Below are 14,418 nucleotides of genomic sequence, written 5' to 3' on the forward strand. Positions count from 1 at the left end.
CTCCAGAGGAAGGAAGCGGGTGCGGACAGCTTCCATGTTGGAGTCTGGACGGGGTAATGGAGGGCAGTGCTGGTTCCCACGGTGATGAAGAGGACAGACGTGTTTGATTCTAGCAATGGAGTTTGGACGTACGCGCTAAAGTTGCTACAGGTGTGTCAGCCTGCAGATCTCTTGTTTTCTGATGGTGTCAACACTCCCAGTCTCCTGTTTAGTCCCACTGCTGTGCAGTGTCCAGGTCAGAAACCTGTTTTCAACATGAGAGGGCCGGGTGACTCACTGCGCCTCCTCGGTCCTCACACTTGCACCTCTCAATCTTTCGTTGTTGTGCCGATGAAGTCGAACCCTCACCCTGATCTTGACACCTCTTCTCGAGGAGAAGCATGTGACCTAACAAGTCATCAGATGCGAGGTGATGTCATCACAGCCCCAGTGCCAAGGAAGGCAGTGGGCTTCAAGGTAGCGGTCTCAGAATTTGATTCCTATTCTAGAGACTTAGACATCATGGTCTAGTCTCTTTAGGTTGAGAGCTTCTCAAAGATGAGTCCCAGCTGTTCAGGTGCTGAGGTATCATGTCTTGCTCAAGAGCACCTGCCTCTCCTCTCTTCAGCCACCACCTTTACCTCCATCTTTGAGCCTGCTATATTGCCCTCCATCTTGTTCTGTGCGCCCCAACCCACAGCATCTGGAACAAAGCAGCTGATGTCAAAGGTCGCCGTGTGATGTCACTGCTTTATGTCTAATGGAAACGTGTAGTGTAAAGCGTCACCTGCACTGGGAGGGATTCCACCTCGTTTAACCCTGACAGGGGTCAGCAGGTCAAACCACTTCGCTCTCAACCCGTTTCTGTGAAACGCTGTGTAAGGTTGGTGGCATTCGCCATGACGGCTGTAGTTGAAGCTGCCTTTGATAGCACACGGATTAGTTGCACACCTGTCTGAGGTCCCAGATAAGTTCAGTAACCTCTCGAGTCTGAAGCAGCAAACAGCAACAGGCTCCATCATGAAGAAGTCGTGGATGAACACATATTGGGCTCAGAAGTAAAAAAGAAAAAAATGTAAAAATTGACTTGGTGAGCTGTCCAAACTAGACTTGGTAGACTTGGATTAGATAGGTCCTTCTTGACTTGGTAGGTGTGTATCTGCAATAAACCTGGAAACCTGAATAAAACATGGTAAACTGCAGATGTCTCTTTAGCTTTATCAAAAACAACTTGGTAAAGTAGGGAGGTCTAAATGCACTTGGCAAATTGGGAAGTGAAAAATAGACTTGGAAACTGTGACAGATGAGATTTTAATGGCGGAAGTGTGTAATTCAGACTTAAATTGACAACAAAAAAGGAACTGGCACAGTAGGAAGTCAGACAATGTGAAAGAGAGTCATCAAAAAGCTGACTATGTACTTGATAAACTTGCAAGTCAGAAATAGAGTTGTCCAACTGGCAAGTTCAAAGTGGACGGGGTCTAGTAGCAAATAGGACTTTGTGTACAAGGTCTGACTTGGACTATAAAAGTAAATGGTGAGCAAGGAAGTTGGACATGAATTTGGTAAACTTGGACACCTGAGAACGGCTTGATGGACTGGAGTGGTCTAAAATAACACTTGAAAAGTCAGTCGTGGTCTTGGTCAAGTTAGACATCATCGTGTCACTGATGTCTCCTAGTCGTGCATTTCCCATAAAATGCTGCGTGTTTGGCTGTAAGCTCGCCGACTCGCCGAGTCCCCAGAGCTTTGATAACGCTACAGTAAAATGGTCTGCTTGCTTTGACGTTTTTATTTGACCCCTTCGCCAAACTCAGTTTTACACGCTCCACGTTTGTGATCTTCCAAATGTGAGTTGTCAGTTTTAGATGACTCCCAACCCGAACACATGTCAGCTGCCCAACTCAGTTAAAGACGAGTTCGAGTCCCGACACTGCAGCGCTTCTCTGATACGACTGGTTTTGTTTGCGCACTTTCTCCTCCAGCTGTGTGACTGTGTGAAATCGCTGTTTGGTTTCAGGCTCCGGCTCCAACATGTTAACTGTCTCACATCACACTCCCATCTGCAGCCAGATCCTCGGGCGCACATCCATCTGTCTTTCTGTCAGCGTCTAACTGGTGGACCCCCAGGGCGTCCTCTGTCGCACCACTTCTCCATTCATGGCAAATCTGCTCGCTGCTTCCATATCATCTGTCGGAGTCGATGGAACACACAGCTTTAACCCTTGATGGAGCGCTGCTCAGTTTCCTGGAGTCTGAGCTGGAGCCCGCCGTTCTGTCTTCCAGAGGAGTCTGTTGCCAATGGATAGTGAAAAACTCCCGTTTTACAGAAAGAACATAAACTGCTTGACTCTCGCTCTGATGAAAAAGATGACCTCACTAGCACCATGGAAGCCCTGAAGTTAAAGTGAGCCAACACTAAAAGTGCGCCAAGGATATAATCACAAAATATAAAGTTGCTGTAAAAGAAAGTCAGTTTTACAAAAAGTTACTTCAACCTTGAGGAGAAAGTTGACAAAAGACTCACCTCTGACAAAACATTACAAATCACTTGCAAAATACACCGAAAACAAACAAACAAAAAACAAACAAAAAGTCTCATCCCTCCAAGCAAAGAAGTACTTGGAATTAGAAGTTAAAACACACAAACACAAAAAAGTAAAACAAAGATATTTTTGGTGAAAAGTCATACATTTAAAAAAAAGCTAAACTTGACAGAGAAATCCAGGATGAAAGCCACGAACTGTAAAAAACAGAAAGCTTTCTTAAAAACGTCCAAACGTCATGACAGGTTGAACAAAATCGAGGTAAAAATGTTAAGAAAAGGAGAGAGAGAAAGGAGTGAAACCTTGAATAACAGCCAAGTGAGAGTAAAACAACATGAACAAAACTTAATTGTCTCAAATTATGAAGTAAAAAAAAACACTTGAACTGTAATATTTGGATAGTGTAATTGTAGTAACGATAAAAAAAAACGAACTATTGTTTGAACTGAATGCAAAGGAAGATGGAGCTAGGACTCATTTGTCAGGGAGTAGCAGATTTGCGTGAGCCCGCCGTCCCTCGCGGCTCTGTGGAGTCACATGATCAGCTCAAACACTCAGACAACTTCCTGCTCTCTCTGGCAGTCGATGATGAGTTTGCCTTCCTGGAACGCTGCCAGACATTTTTTAATTTGCTCCCACTTTCTCCTGAACAAGTCTTCATTTGTCGGAATATTAGTGGAGCCAAGTGGAGCTCGCGCACACTCACACACACCTACCCATGGCACTCACAACTACCAGGTTGAATTCTTGTGAGTGCCGTCGGACGTGTTGGAGTTTCTGCAGCTCGGATGAGTGCAGTCGCTGCAGGCTCGACAGTCTTCACACAGCTGACACGGAGACGGACTTGATATCCAGTTAGTCTGGAGAGAAGTCGGAGGGGTGGAAATCCAACCACCATGTGCATCCAACGCACACACACACACAAATATGCGCACAGGTTATATTTTTGTGTTTTGTGGGGACATTTCAATGACATTATAACACCCCAGTTATTTTTAAGTTTTCATCCTCGAACTGAGGCTTAACCTTGTGGGGACTGACAAGGGTTCCCCTCAAATAGCCCTAAATGATAAAAGGTCCCCACAGGGAGGCGTATTGCCAAGAATTGGTCACCCCAATATAGCCATACAAGTTCACCCCCCCACCCGCACATGTTTGTATTTGTATCCTTGTGGGGACATTGTAAGATTTCTCATTGCCATAACCCTTTCCCCAGCCTCTCACCCTAAACCTAACCATCCTAAACACATGGCTAACCTCAACCAGGACTCTGAACCAAACTTAAGCCCAATTATAATGAAATGTCCCCACAATGTCATATGGTTCTCACAAGGATAGTGTTTGTTAAGAATTGGTTCCCACAAAACAGGCACACACACACACACAAAAAAAAGTATTGTATTGTTAAATAAAAAAGGAATAATGGTAATAACAAGACTAATAAGTGACTGTGCCTTGAGTCATCTGACTCTAATATCCGTGATATTTTACAGTAACGTTTGCAACTGTGTATAATAAATATTTGAGTCCCCGACTGTCCGCAAGCGAAGGAACAGAGATGCGAGAGTAAATACAAGTTCAGTTATCCTTGATCACACCCATGTCAGACAAGTTCAATATTTGTCTTCATGTTGCATCACAAAAACGTCTGCGCTTGAATTGAACCTGATGAGAGAAGACAAAGAGAAGGCGGAGTCGCTGTAGTGTTGCCGACTGAGTAGCTACTGCATAACAAGTCCTTTCATTTGTTGAGTCTCTAGCGTGTTGAATTTTTGGAATCTGTTGGGATTCTTGACGTTTCTAGTCACTCTTTAATTTTCGGAGGTCTTAATAGTACAGTCCATCTGTGTGTTGAGTCTTAAATGTGGTGAACGTTCCATAGCAAGTCTTTCATTGTCCCATGGCCGTATCTGTTGAGCCTTCCTCTGTCGAGATCTCTGCGTAAGTCAGATTACATCCCTCAACCCTGCTTTTGAAGTCACAGTATAGACACTAAAGCGCATTTACTCGACATGTGGATGTGTACTTTGAATGTGAATGTCCTTGGCTCTGCTCTTTGGATGTACCTTTCCACCATGTTCAGTGGAAGTAGTTTCTGTGCGAGGTCCATACTTACATTGTGACTCTGAACAACAATGGTGACACGAGTGTCATGAAATCGAGGGTCACCTGCTAAGTTTTTTCACTTTTTATTCCCACTGTGCTTTACTTTTTAATTCACATGTTTCTTCAGCTTTGTGTCTCTGGTCTATTGTAGACTTGCATGGCTGCTGTTTTGCTGTATTTGTTTATTTTTCTGACTCATATTTGTCTTGTCTGTATTTTCCTTTCCGTGTTAGTCTTTTCCTTGTTTTTTTAGGGCTCTTGTTACTAACAAGTCTACAAGTGTACCCTGTGATTCAGAGGAAGATCTGATTCACAAAACTGCTAAAGGTAGTGGTGTAAGAAAATATTGCGCTCAAATGGTGCAATACTTGATTCCATTATATTGTATTGACATTTTTGCTGAAATATTGCAATATCATCATTGTGCAATATTGTCTTTAAGTTGTCTGTATCGATATTGAATACATTGATACTTGTATACTGCTGCACTTTGTTAAATAGCTATTTTTTTTTTTGAGTTTTTTTTCTTTTTATTAAGAGAGTGAACCCTTCTTCTGTTGGACTGCGAAATTTAATTCAAAGTCTAACTGGACATAACAATACATTTATTTTCAAGCACATGTTATTGTATCGTATCACCACTCATGTATCGTATTGCAAAAATACCTGCCGATACACAGCCCTAGTCTGAAGGGTTTTCTGATGTTTGAGTTCTTGTCGCATGTTGATGAGCAACACCACCTCATTGTCGTCCTGCCGACACGTGGCCTACGTTTTCTGTGGCTCACCCGCCATCACTCTCACAGGTTGAGCTCGTATATGAGCGTGACCTGGCTGGCAGCGCGATGAAGGACTTTATCTTTCATTCAAATCTGTGAGCTGGCTGCTGCGCCATTGCTCCGTGATGGGTGGAATGTGGCTGCGTCGGGATGTTTGTGTTTGTGTACGAACAGGTGCCTACGGTGAAGTGGCTCTGGTGTTTGTGTGAGTGTGGATTGAAAAAACACCTTGAGGACATTTGGCTCAGTCAGGACTGTTCTGCCCCCACAGTGTTAAGCCTACACCTCGGTTCAGAGTCCTGGTCAAGGTGAGCCATGTGTTTTGGATGGTTAGGTTTAGGGGGAGAGGCTGGGGAAAGGGTTATGTCCATGAGAAGCCTCCTAAAGTCCTAACAGAAATATGGACGAAAGTGAATCACATTAGTTGATGGCAAGAAAAATGAATACTACTTAGAATAATACAGCTTTATTGATTTATTTATTTCCTTTTCCTCACTGAAATAAACAAAAATGGCGGCCAGCAAAAGGACTGAGTGCAGCAAGCATGAGAGGAGCTCTGCATGATGAGTGTGGTGATATTTCACAATTCGATTAGATAATTAGAATTATTCAAAAAGTACAAAAGTCACCACGTCTGAATGTAAATTCAAACCACACTACACAGACAAGGGATTCATCATCGATTATCAGAGGAGTCGAACAGCTCAACCAGTTCCATGACAATATTCGATTGGTTTAAGTTTAGTTTGACTTTTGTTCCGCTCTCTCAAGGAGCCTGAATTCCTGCTGATCAACAGCATCTCAGTCATTCCAGCTGACTCCTTATACCAGCATTAACACAATCTGAAATGACCTGTGACCCCACCAAAACTGACCAACACAAACTTGCCAACTCTCTCGACTTGGATTCTGGAAGAGAGAGAAGAGACTTAAACTGAAGCAGATGGAAGTCAGATGGTGAACGCATCAGCAGATCTCACCAACACACACGTGCACACTCGCACTGCGCACACACACACACGTTTGTATTTCTGCCTGTGTGAGGACCACTCATCGCCATAATGTTTTCCCCAGCCTCTCACCCTAAACCAAATGGCTAACCTTAATAATAAAAATAACCTTTACCAGGACTCTGAACCAAACCTACTCCCAATTTATAATGACCAAGTTAAATTGAGGTTTGGATTTGTGGGGTCCAGCCCAATGTCCCCAAATTGGCAGAAGGTCCTCACAAGGACAGTTTTTTTTTGTCAATAATTGGTCCCCACAAGTGAGGATCAGCCAGGTGCATGCACACACTCCAGGTGCCCACCTCTAGCGAAAGGTGTGCAGAAGTCTCAGCTTAAACTCTCACGATAAAGTGCAGTCTCTGGTGTTCAGTGTTGCCAACAGCAGAGGCGGTTGGTTGGCTCGCTCATGTTGGATGTTGATCAAGTGCACACATGTGATTGTGAAACCTGCTGAGGAAAATTAAACAGATTATTTGGACTCTGACTCTGAAATGTTCACTGGATTGACTTAAAAATCCACACAACATCTGTTGTTCGTTTGCGACGTCCAGCACATGCTCTCGCTTCCACCACCACATTTGTAGAATTCTTCTCAACAGTGGGAGGTTTTTCCAAATGGCAACGTCCGTCGCGACTTGAGTGTTTAACGTGACTTGTCTGGTCTGCTTGGCAGAAGTAACCATGTCGTTCTGATGACACTGTCTGCACGAACATTGCTATCATCAGAAACAGAAATAAAAAGTAAACACAGGAGGAAAAACAGTTCCAAATATTTGCAAATTATGAGACTATTAATAAAATACTGTAGGGTGGTACAGAAGCGGAATGGTTAGCACTGCTGCCTTTCAGCAAGAAGGGTCAGGGTTTGAATCCAGCTCTTCACCTCTCTGGGTGGAGTTTGCATGTTCTCCCTGCTGGGTTTTCAAAATGAGTAAAGTTCACAGAAATGTAATATTTTTCGGTGAATATTTTTGCATTAAATTGTGAGGTGAGGTGGCGTCATGCTCAGAGCAGTAGCTCTACTCTGAGTCTCTCCTGGATGGCTGAACTCTCACCTTTAATCCAGACGAACCCAGATACTTGTTAGCCTCCACACAGTTTGGCTCCAACCTGCAGTTCTGACTCTTAAACTTTCAATGACTGGTGATGTATTTTATAACATGAAAGATTCATATCTATGTCTGGATCTCTTGGATCAGTTAGCAGTGTGTTACTTCAGTGTAGCCACTAGCTCAGTGATGCTGTCTTGTGTTAGCTTATCTTTAACACTGGCCTACCTGTGGACTAGTGAGCAACAGGTGCAGTTTTCATTTCTACGACAGATAGCTGATTTTGGTGAAGCAGAAAAAGTATCTTTGAATGGGGTTTGAGTCTGGACGAGACCTAGCAAGGACGGCGTCCCTCCCTGCGGCGCTTCCCTTCCCTCCCTCCTGGCTCCTCATCTGTATGCAGCAGCTTCAGTCCGACCCATTAAAAGTCATTTGTCAAATTGCGGCCCAGCACTGCTGCTGCTATCAAACTCTCTCTGGATGTATTCTGACATGTGTTTTTCTGTCCCTCCTCCGAGCACCTAAGGGCCCGTGACAGCCGGCGCTGCTCTGAATGCTAATAAAGCTGCCGCTAACGTGGCTAACTAGGATGCTGGGCGAGGGCCTCACTGCGTCAGATTACACCTGACAGCCCGTCGCTCTGGCGCGGCTGCTCAGACGCCTGTCATCCGCATGGGCTCGATTTAGTGCGCGTGACATTTTCACTGCAGAGTGGTGGTCATGTGTCTCCCGGCGGAGGAATGTGGTCCCTGGAGAGCAGCTGGGCTGCACACTTGTGGCAGGTCCTGGGACGCTCCTGCCTGGAGGAACTCCCGCAACACTTTTTAGAATCAAACAAGAACTGTGTGCACTTCTTCATGAGTCAAATACACACAGAAACATGTTCCCCCTCAACTGTCTTCGTCACCGAATCCTGTATTGAACTGTTTACATCATGAGGTACCAACAGTCTCCTTTCTGGTTGGCTAATACAAAGCTAGCATAGAAACTAGTTCCTGATTGTGGCGGAGGAAAACGTAGCGTGTTTTTTCTGGATGCTAGCTATGTTCTTTTCAAGGCGAGTTGCCACGTCATGTGTCTGAAATACTTCATTCATAAGTAGAAATTCAAGACAAACAGAACTTAAAGGGACGGGGTGGAATTCCCTTTTTTTTTCTTTACTAAAAGCATTTGGGGTTAGAGTCCATCCCAGCTACTTGGGGCGAGAGGCGGTGGACATCCCGATCTTAGATGAACTACTGTACCAACGAACAATTTGGGGCGATCAATGAACCATTACAGGAGGAAACCCTCACGAGCACAAACATGCTCCAAAAGATGCGCGATTGATATATGATGATATTCATACGTGATGCCATGAATTCACGAACTAAACCTTACAGTTTACAAATTACATCTTCTGGATTCGACTTGTTGACGCGAGGCGATCAGACAACAATTGGTTTGTGATCGAAGGAATTATCTGGCCCAGGATTTTGACGTGTACTCAAACAAAGACGCCCAGCTGGAGCCGATCACCTCACATGGGCTCGTGGAGGAACCTTCTTTCTTCTTCTTAAACGGGACCATGTGTGGCGGTTCTGCCCGGCAACACACACACACACACTGGAGCTCGGTGCCAAGCGTGTCAAGCGGAGACATGAATCTCAGGCGGATTTGTCTTCTGGGATTCTTTGAAGCGTCTGTCTTCCTGCGTCTCCTCGCTCTGATTTAAAGTCGCTCCGTGATTTAATTTATGGTCGGCCATCTTTGAAGAGATTCTATCCAACGCTTGACTGGTGAACGAGAGCTGGAAGATGAGCTGTCACAGTTCAGATGTTTTCATGAGCAAACTTTTTTTTTTTATTTGGGCTCTGTGGGAGAAAGAGATGTTGAAATGTTTATGTTGCTTTAAGAGGAAGGAGGATTCAGAAGTGTCATCATTTCATTCTGAAGTGGGGATTTCTGTAAGGAGAATCAATTGCTTGGCGGTTTAACTTCTTGAAGGTGAAAAAAAGTTATACATATGAAATACACTTTTTTGAGAGCTAAAATCTTTTGTCTGAACAATGCTTTTCACTGTGTTCAGGGATTCTGGCCAATACCACGTTAAATGTAACATCAGTGTTGCTTTAATATTTAGATCATGCAATAGTGCTTTTGAATGTTGAATTTAAAAAAAAACATTTAAAATGTAAGTATCACAATAAATAATATGTCATAGTGATCAAGATCATTACCTTTAAGCAAAAACTGGCCCTAAATGTATTTGGGTGAAGAAGAATGAAAGAGTTAAAAATTCATCATAATATTTTTTACATTTTCTGTTTGAGATGAAAATGAGAAAAAAAAAAAAAAAAAAAAAAAAAAAAAATATATATATATATATATATATATATATATATATATATATATATATATATATATATATATATATATATATATATATAATATAAATATACATATTTAAAATGTGATTTTTATTCATTTCCAAGAATATCTATAATTATTATATTGTTTTTAGTTAAAAACTTATAGATAAAAAATGTAGAATTATTTAGAATACATTTAGTCCATTGATCTTTATGAAATGAAACCGATGAAAATGTTTGCATTGAGCCAGCTGGCTGATGATTTATTCACTCTTTGCTGAGTCGTTCGTGAGAGAGTCTTCTCTGGTGGATCTTGTAAGCTTCTGCTGGAGTCTCGAACGTGTCAGAGCATGTTCACTTTCACTCTCTGTGCCCTTCCTTGGAGAACAACATGTTCCACTTAGCGTCAGTGGCTGAAGACCGCGTTCGTTCCCCGCTGTGGAGAAAAGGCTGAATAAATCCTGCAGATAATAAAAGACGGCTTTATTTCTGTTTGAAAGAGCAACTTTGCTTCTGTCTGCCAGCTGAGGCCGGACCAGAACGTTTCCATCTGAACGTCTCTGCTCGCCAGAACCTTCTTCTGCAGCTGTTGGGAAACATGCAAAGTCAGTCTGACAAACTGCTCTTCAAGATGGAGCCTGCGCCTCCACCAGCTTTGATGTAGTTGTGTCCTCAGAGAGGTTGTCCATGGAACCATGGTGACTAGAGGTTGCTTGCTCCTGAGGGTGGAGGAGCTCAAGTGTCTCTGGGAAGGATGGAGATTCAGCCAGGTGGTCTAAAGCGGTGGAGAAAGATCTGAGCCAGAAGAAAAAGCTCTCAGGGGATTTCTCAACTCACCTGTCACCAGCTTTTCAGGATGTTCCCTGAGAGGGTCTGTGAGGAGAGACTCCACCACTAGTGAGGTGTTAGACTGGGAGGAGGCCCCGGGACTGATGTGTCTCAGGTGAACCTTTCGTTGAAGAGCTGGAGGAAATCTGGCCCTCTTTACTCCAGCAGCTGCCCCCACACCTGACTGCAGTTTCCAATTCATTCAAATGGATGGTTTGAAGCCCATCCATTGTGTCCATGCATGTGTTTGTTGAAACACTTGACGGTGTGTCAGCAGGTGGAAGTCACAGCCGTCTTTTCCTGACATGAACTTCCACGACCTCAGCTCTTGAGCGGTCTGCACTCTTGTGAGACTTTTATCCTGCCTCACAGACTGCTGACTCAGCAGCCATCTCCTCCACGTTGATCTGATTCCGAGCGAAGTTTACATGAGCTCAGTATCTATGCGACGAAAAGCTCAAAAAGCTTGTTAACTGGAATAAACAGAGTCCACGTGTTCCGTCTGAACCAGGCCGGCGGGAGGCGGCGACTCGGGCGGAACAGTGATTCACTCGTTCCTCGATCAAAGGCCGATAACACAAATCACTGTCACGTTATTTATTTTGCTCTCTGGCCTTGTTTGGAAAGACTCCCATCATCCTCTGCTCTGCCAACGCTGTGGAACAAGCTGAGTGGATAATCCAGACCACCACTCCGATGAAGAGCTGAAGCTTTCCCAGAGAAGTGAAGGGAACCACGGTGAAATGGTTCATAAAATGGAGGCAGAAGTCCTGCACCACTTGTGGGTTGTGACTCCATCATAGTTGAATCATCAAATATATACAGACTATACACATAAATAATGGGAGGAGCTCCTTGATTTTCTTTAAGAGGACAGAAGTTGAAGAAGAGAGTGCAGGCAGGGTGGAGCGGGTGGAGATGCCTCAGTTACCAACAGCTCATCTAAAGACAGATTAAACAGAAAAAATCTCTTTTCTTCTTTCTCTTTTCCAGATCCCGTTTTCTCTGGTGCAGTTTCCACTCTGGGAGTATTTTAAGGTGAGTTTTTTTTGCTGTGTCTGTCTGTTTGTCTGTCTGTCTGTCTGTCTGTGTGCGTTCAGCAAATGTTTCTTTGTCCCCCCATCAGCTGCCCTCCTTGATAAAGTGGAGTTGCTGACCTCTAACACAGTCCTCATAACAACAGAACGTCCTGATCGTTCGTGTTTAGATACTTTGAGGCTTTGTTTTCCCTCCATCTTTGGGGACGTCTTCACCTGGGCCCATTTCTTCTCTGTTGGTTCACCAAACCAAGTAACATTATCAGCGTTGTTGCAAGAGGTTCCAAAAACGCTGGAGCTAGCATTTACGAAACATCTCCGACACTCGATATGCAGGAAACACAACACAGCACGGCAGCCAATGACGCTTACGTTGACTTGACACGTGACGTAAAGTAAAGAGTAACGTCATGAAGCACAGTCCTAATTCTTAGGGACGTCAGTCACTTCTAAGTCACTTTGTTGTGGGAGGGTACTTCATAGGAGGCCACTCAGATCCAAGTGAAGGATTAAAGGTCAGAGATTTTCTTCCTCTTATCTGAGGTTGTGGAGGCTGCAGCTGAAGCCGGACAGGCCTTCTCTCCTGTGGGCTCCAGCTCTTCTGGGGGAATCCTGAGGTGTTCCAAGGACAACCAAGAGCTTTCTCCTGGGGCAGCAGAGGCTCTCTTCTGAGTCTCGCCTGGATGACTGAGCTTCTCTCTCAGCAAATCCACAATTAGAAACTCTTGTTCTTTGAGTCACTCCATTGCTGGTGACCAAAGGTGAGAGGAGAAATCCACCAGTCAGTGATGAGCTGACTGGTGGAACTGGAGGAACATCTCTGAAGCTCCTTCATGAATCACTCAGTGAGAAGTTGATGAGAAGAAAACAAACTGAGTGAACTTTGAACTCTTTCACTTTCACGTTCCTGGGGTCTTCAACTCGATCCTTCCAAATTGAGCCACAACAATTACAAGACTCCTCCCCCTGCAGGAAGTCTTCCAGGTGCTCACCCTGACCCTGAAGTCAAGAGGTCACCGAGTGTTTCCCGAGTTCACCTCGTCTTTATTCATGAGATGGGAGCGCAGTGAGGAATCCTCAGCAGGAGACGTTTGATCTCCAAACTCTTCCTCTTAATGGAATACACGTGTGTGTGTGTTTGTGTGTGTGTGTGTGTGTGTGTGTGCGTGTGTGCGTGTGTGTGTGTGTGCATGTGGGTGGGTGTGTGCTTGTGCGTGTGTGTCTATGTGTTTGCATGTGTGGCTCACCTTGTGACGGAGAGGAGAGATAACCGATTAAGCTCATGAGGGGGCAGTAAAGAAAATACGTGTAATGGCTCCATGCTGTTTCTGGATTGCTCTCCTTGAGAAGTGATCGTACCTACGGCGCCTGAAGGCAGCACAGCTGCCCCAGCACGGCCTGGACTCCGGCTCCTCTCACATGGGTCTTCAGGTGGTTTCGCTCAGTAGCCACTTCACATTTGCTTCCCATTCCTGGTCCCTGCTGTGTTTGTTTTCTCTGCTGTGTTTGAAATGCTAAATCTCAATCTGGCCACTTAATCCCTGAATAACCGGGGAACAAATTACTGCCAACTTCCTATTGTTGTCGCAAAGTTTTGCATTTCAAAGACAAACGTTTGCGACCTTGATGTCGGTCAGCGGTTCGCAAACTTGTTGACTGCACTTGGATGAACTGCACGTAACCCCCAGGAAGTGGTTCACGGCACGTTCCTTTGTTCGTTTCCTTCTGCTTAGTTCCTTCAGTTGTGGGGGGAGGAGTCTGCTCCAGCCTATTAGTGCAAGGTGGGGGGCGCCCTTGGTCAAGGCACTGGGCATTTTTGGCACAAGCTTTGTGTCTTACGTTCACTTCTCCCTGAGATGAAGCTGACTCATTCACGTGAGTCTCAGCAGTTGAACCGCTGTGAAGGGAAGCCGAGTTTGGTGGTGAGATGTTCACGTGAGAGGAGGCCCCAGGGCAGATCCAGCGCACCTCTGTGAAGTTCTGGAGGAGAGGGAAGTCTGGACCTCTTCACTTTGGCTGCTGCCCCTGCGACCTCGGAGCAGCGTAAGACAATAAGACTCCTGTGGAGGTCTGGATGCTGCGACTTTTGCTGGGTTGCCCCTCCTGTCCCAGCATGCATCTTGGGAAAGTGGCAACAAACACAAAAATAGTCATTTCCCAGCAGCCGGCAGCGACCCACAATCTGAGCAGAGTTCACAATGTGTTTTCAATGTTTCTGACATTTCCCCTAACGACAACCCTTGCTCTCTCTTTCTCTCCCTCCATCTCTCGCTCTGCTCCACTCTTTGTCTCTTCCCTTCTTTCTTTATCCTCCTGCTCTTCTATTCCCAGAGTCTGTGGTCGCAGAGGGAAGGTCATACTCTCCACTCTTGGCAGTCGGCGGTGTGCGGAGCTTTTGCAGGTGCAGGGGATTACACGCTCATATGGGAGGGGAGGGAGGGATGGAGCGGAGTGAGAGAGCGGTGTGACAAATGTATTCACACAGAGGAATCTCAGTGAAGAGACGGACGAAAGAAGCCAAAATATTCTCTGTTAGACTTGGTCAGATGGAAGAAGCGAGTGCAGGGGTGGAAGGGTGGTGGTGTGGGGGCTCCCGCAGCTGTGTGACCCCCTGAGCTGCGGCGCCTGAAGTATGTCTGGGAAGAGATCGCTGCAGCAGAACCAAAGCAGGATTCAGATGTAAACCAGCCGCAGAATGTGCCACGGTCGTGATGCGGCACCAGGGGGCACCAC

General features: G+C 45.1%; 1 protein-coding gene across 1 annotated transcript in view; it reads left to right on the forward strand.

Moving 5' to 3' along the window:
• The window catches only part of slc25a26 (solute carrier family 25 member 26), a 34,084-nt gene that overhangs the window by 11,821 nt on the left and 7,845 nt on the right, over positions 1-14,418 (forward strand). The window contains exons 6-7 of the mRNA XM_053869004.1: positions 11,642-11,686; positions 14,017-14,086. Of these exons, the coding sequence (XP_053724979.1) occupies positions 11,642-11,686; positions 14,017-14,086 (115 nt within the window). The remainder of the gene's footprint in view (positions 1-11,641; positions 11,687-14,016; positions 14,087-14,418) is intronic.

This window comes from Synchiropus splendidus, chromosome 6 (genome assembly GCF_027744825.2).
Source record: "Synchiropus splendidus isolate RoL2022-P1 chromosome 6, RoL_Sspl_1.0, whole genome shotgun sequence".
NCBI classification, from domain to species: Eukaryota; Metazoa; Chordata; class Actinopteri; order Syngnathiformes; family Callionymidae; genus Synchiropus; species Synchiropus splendidus.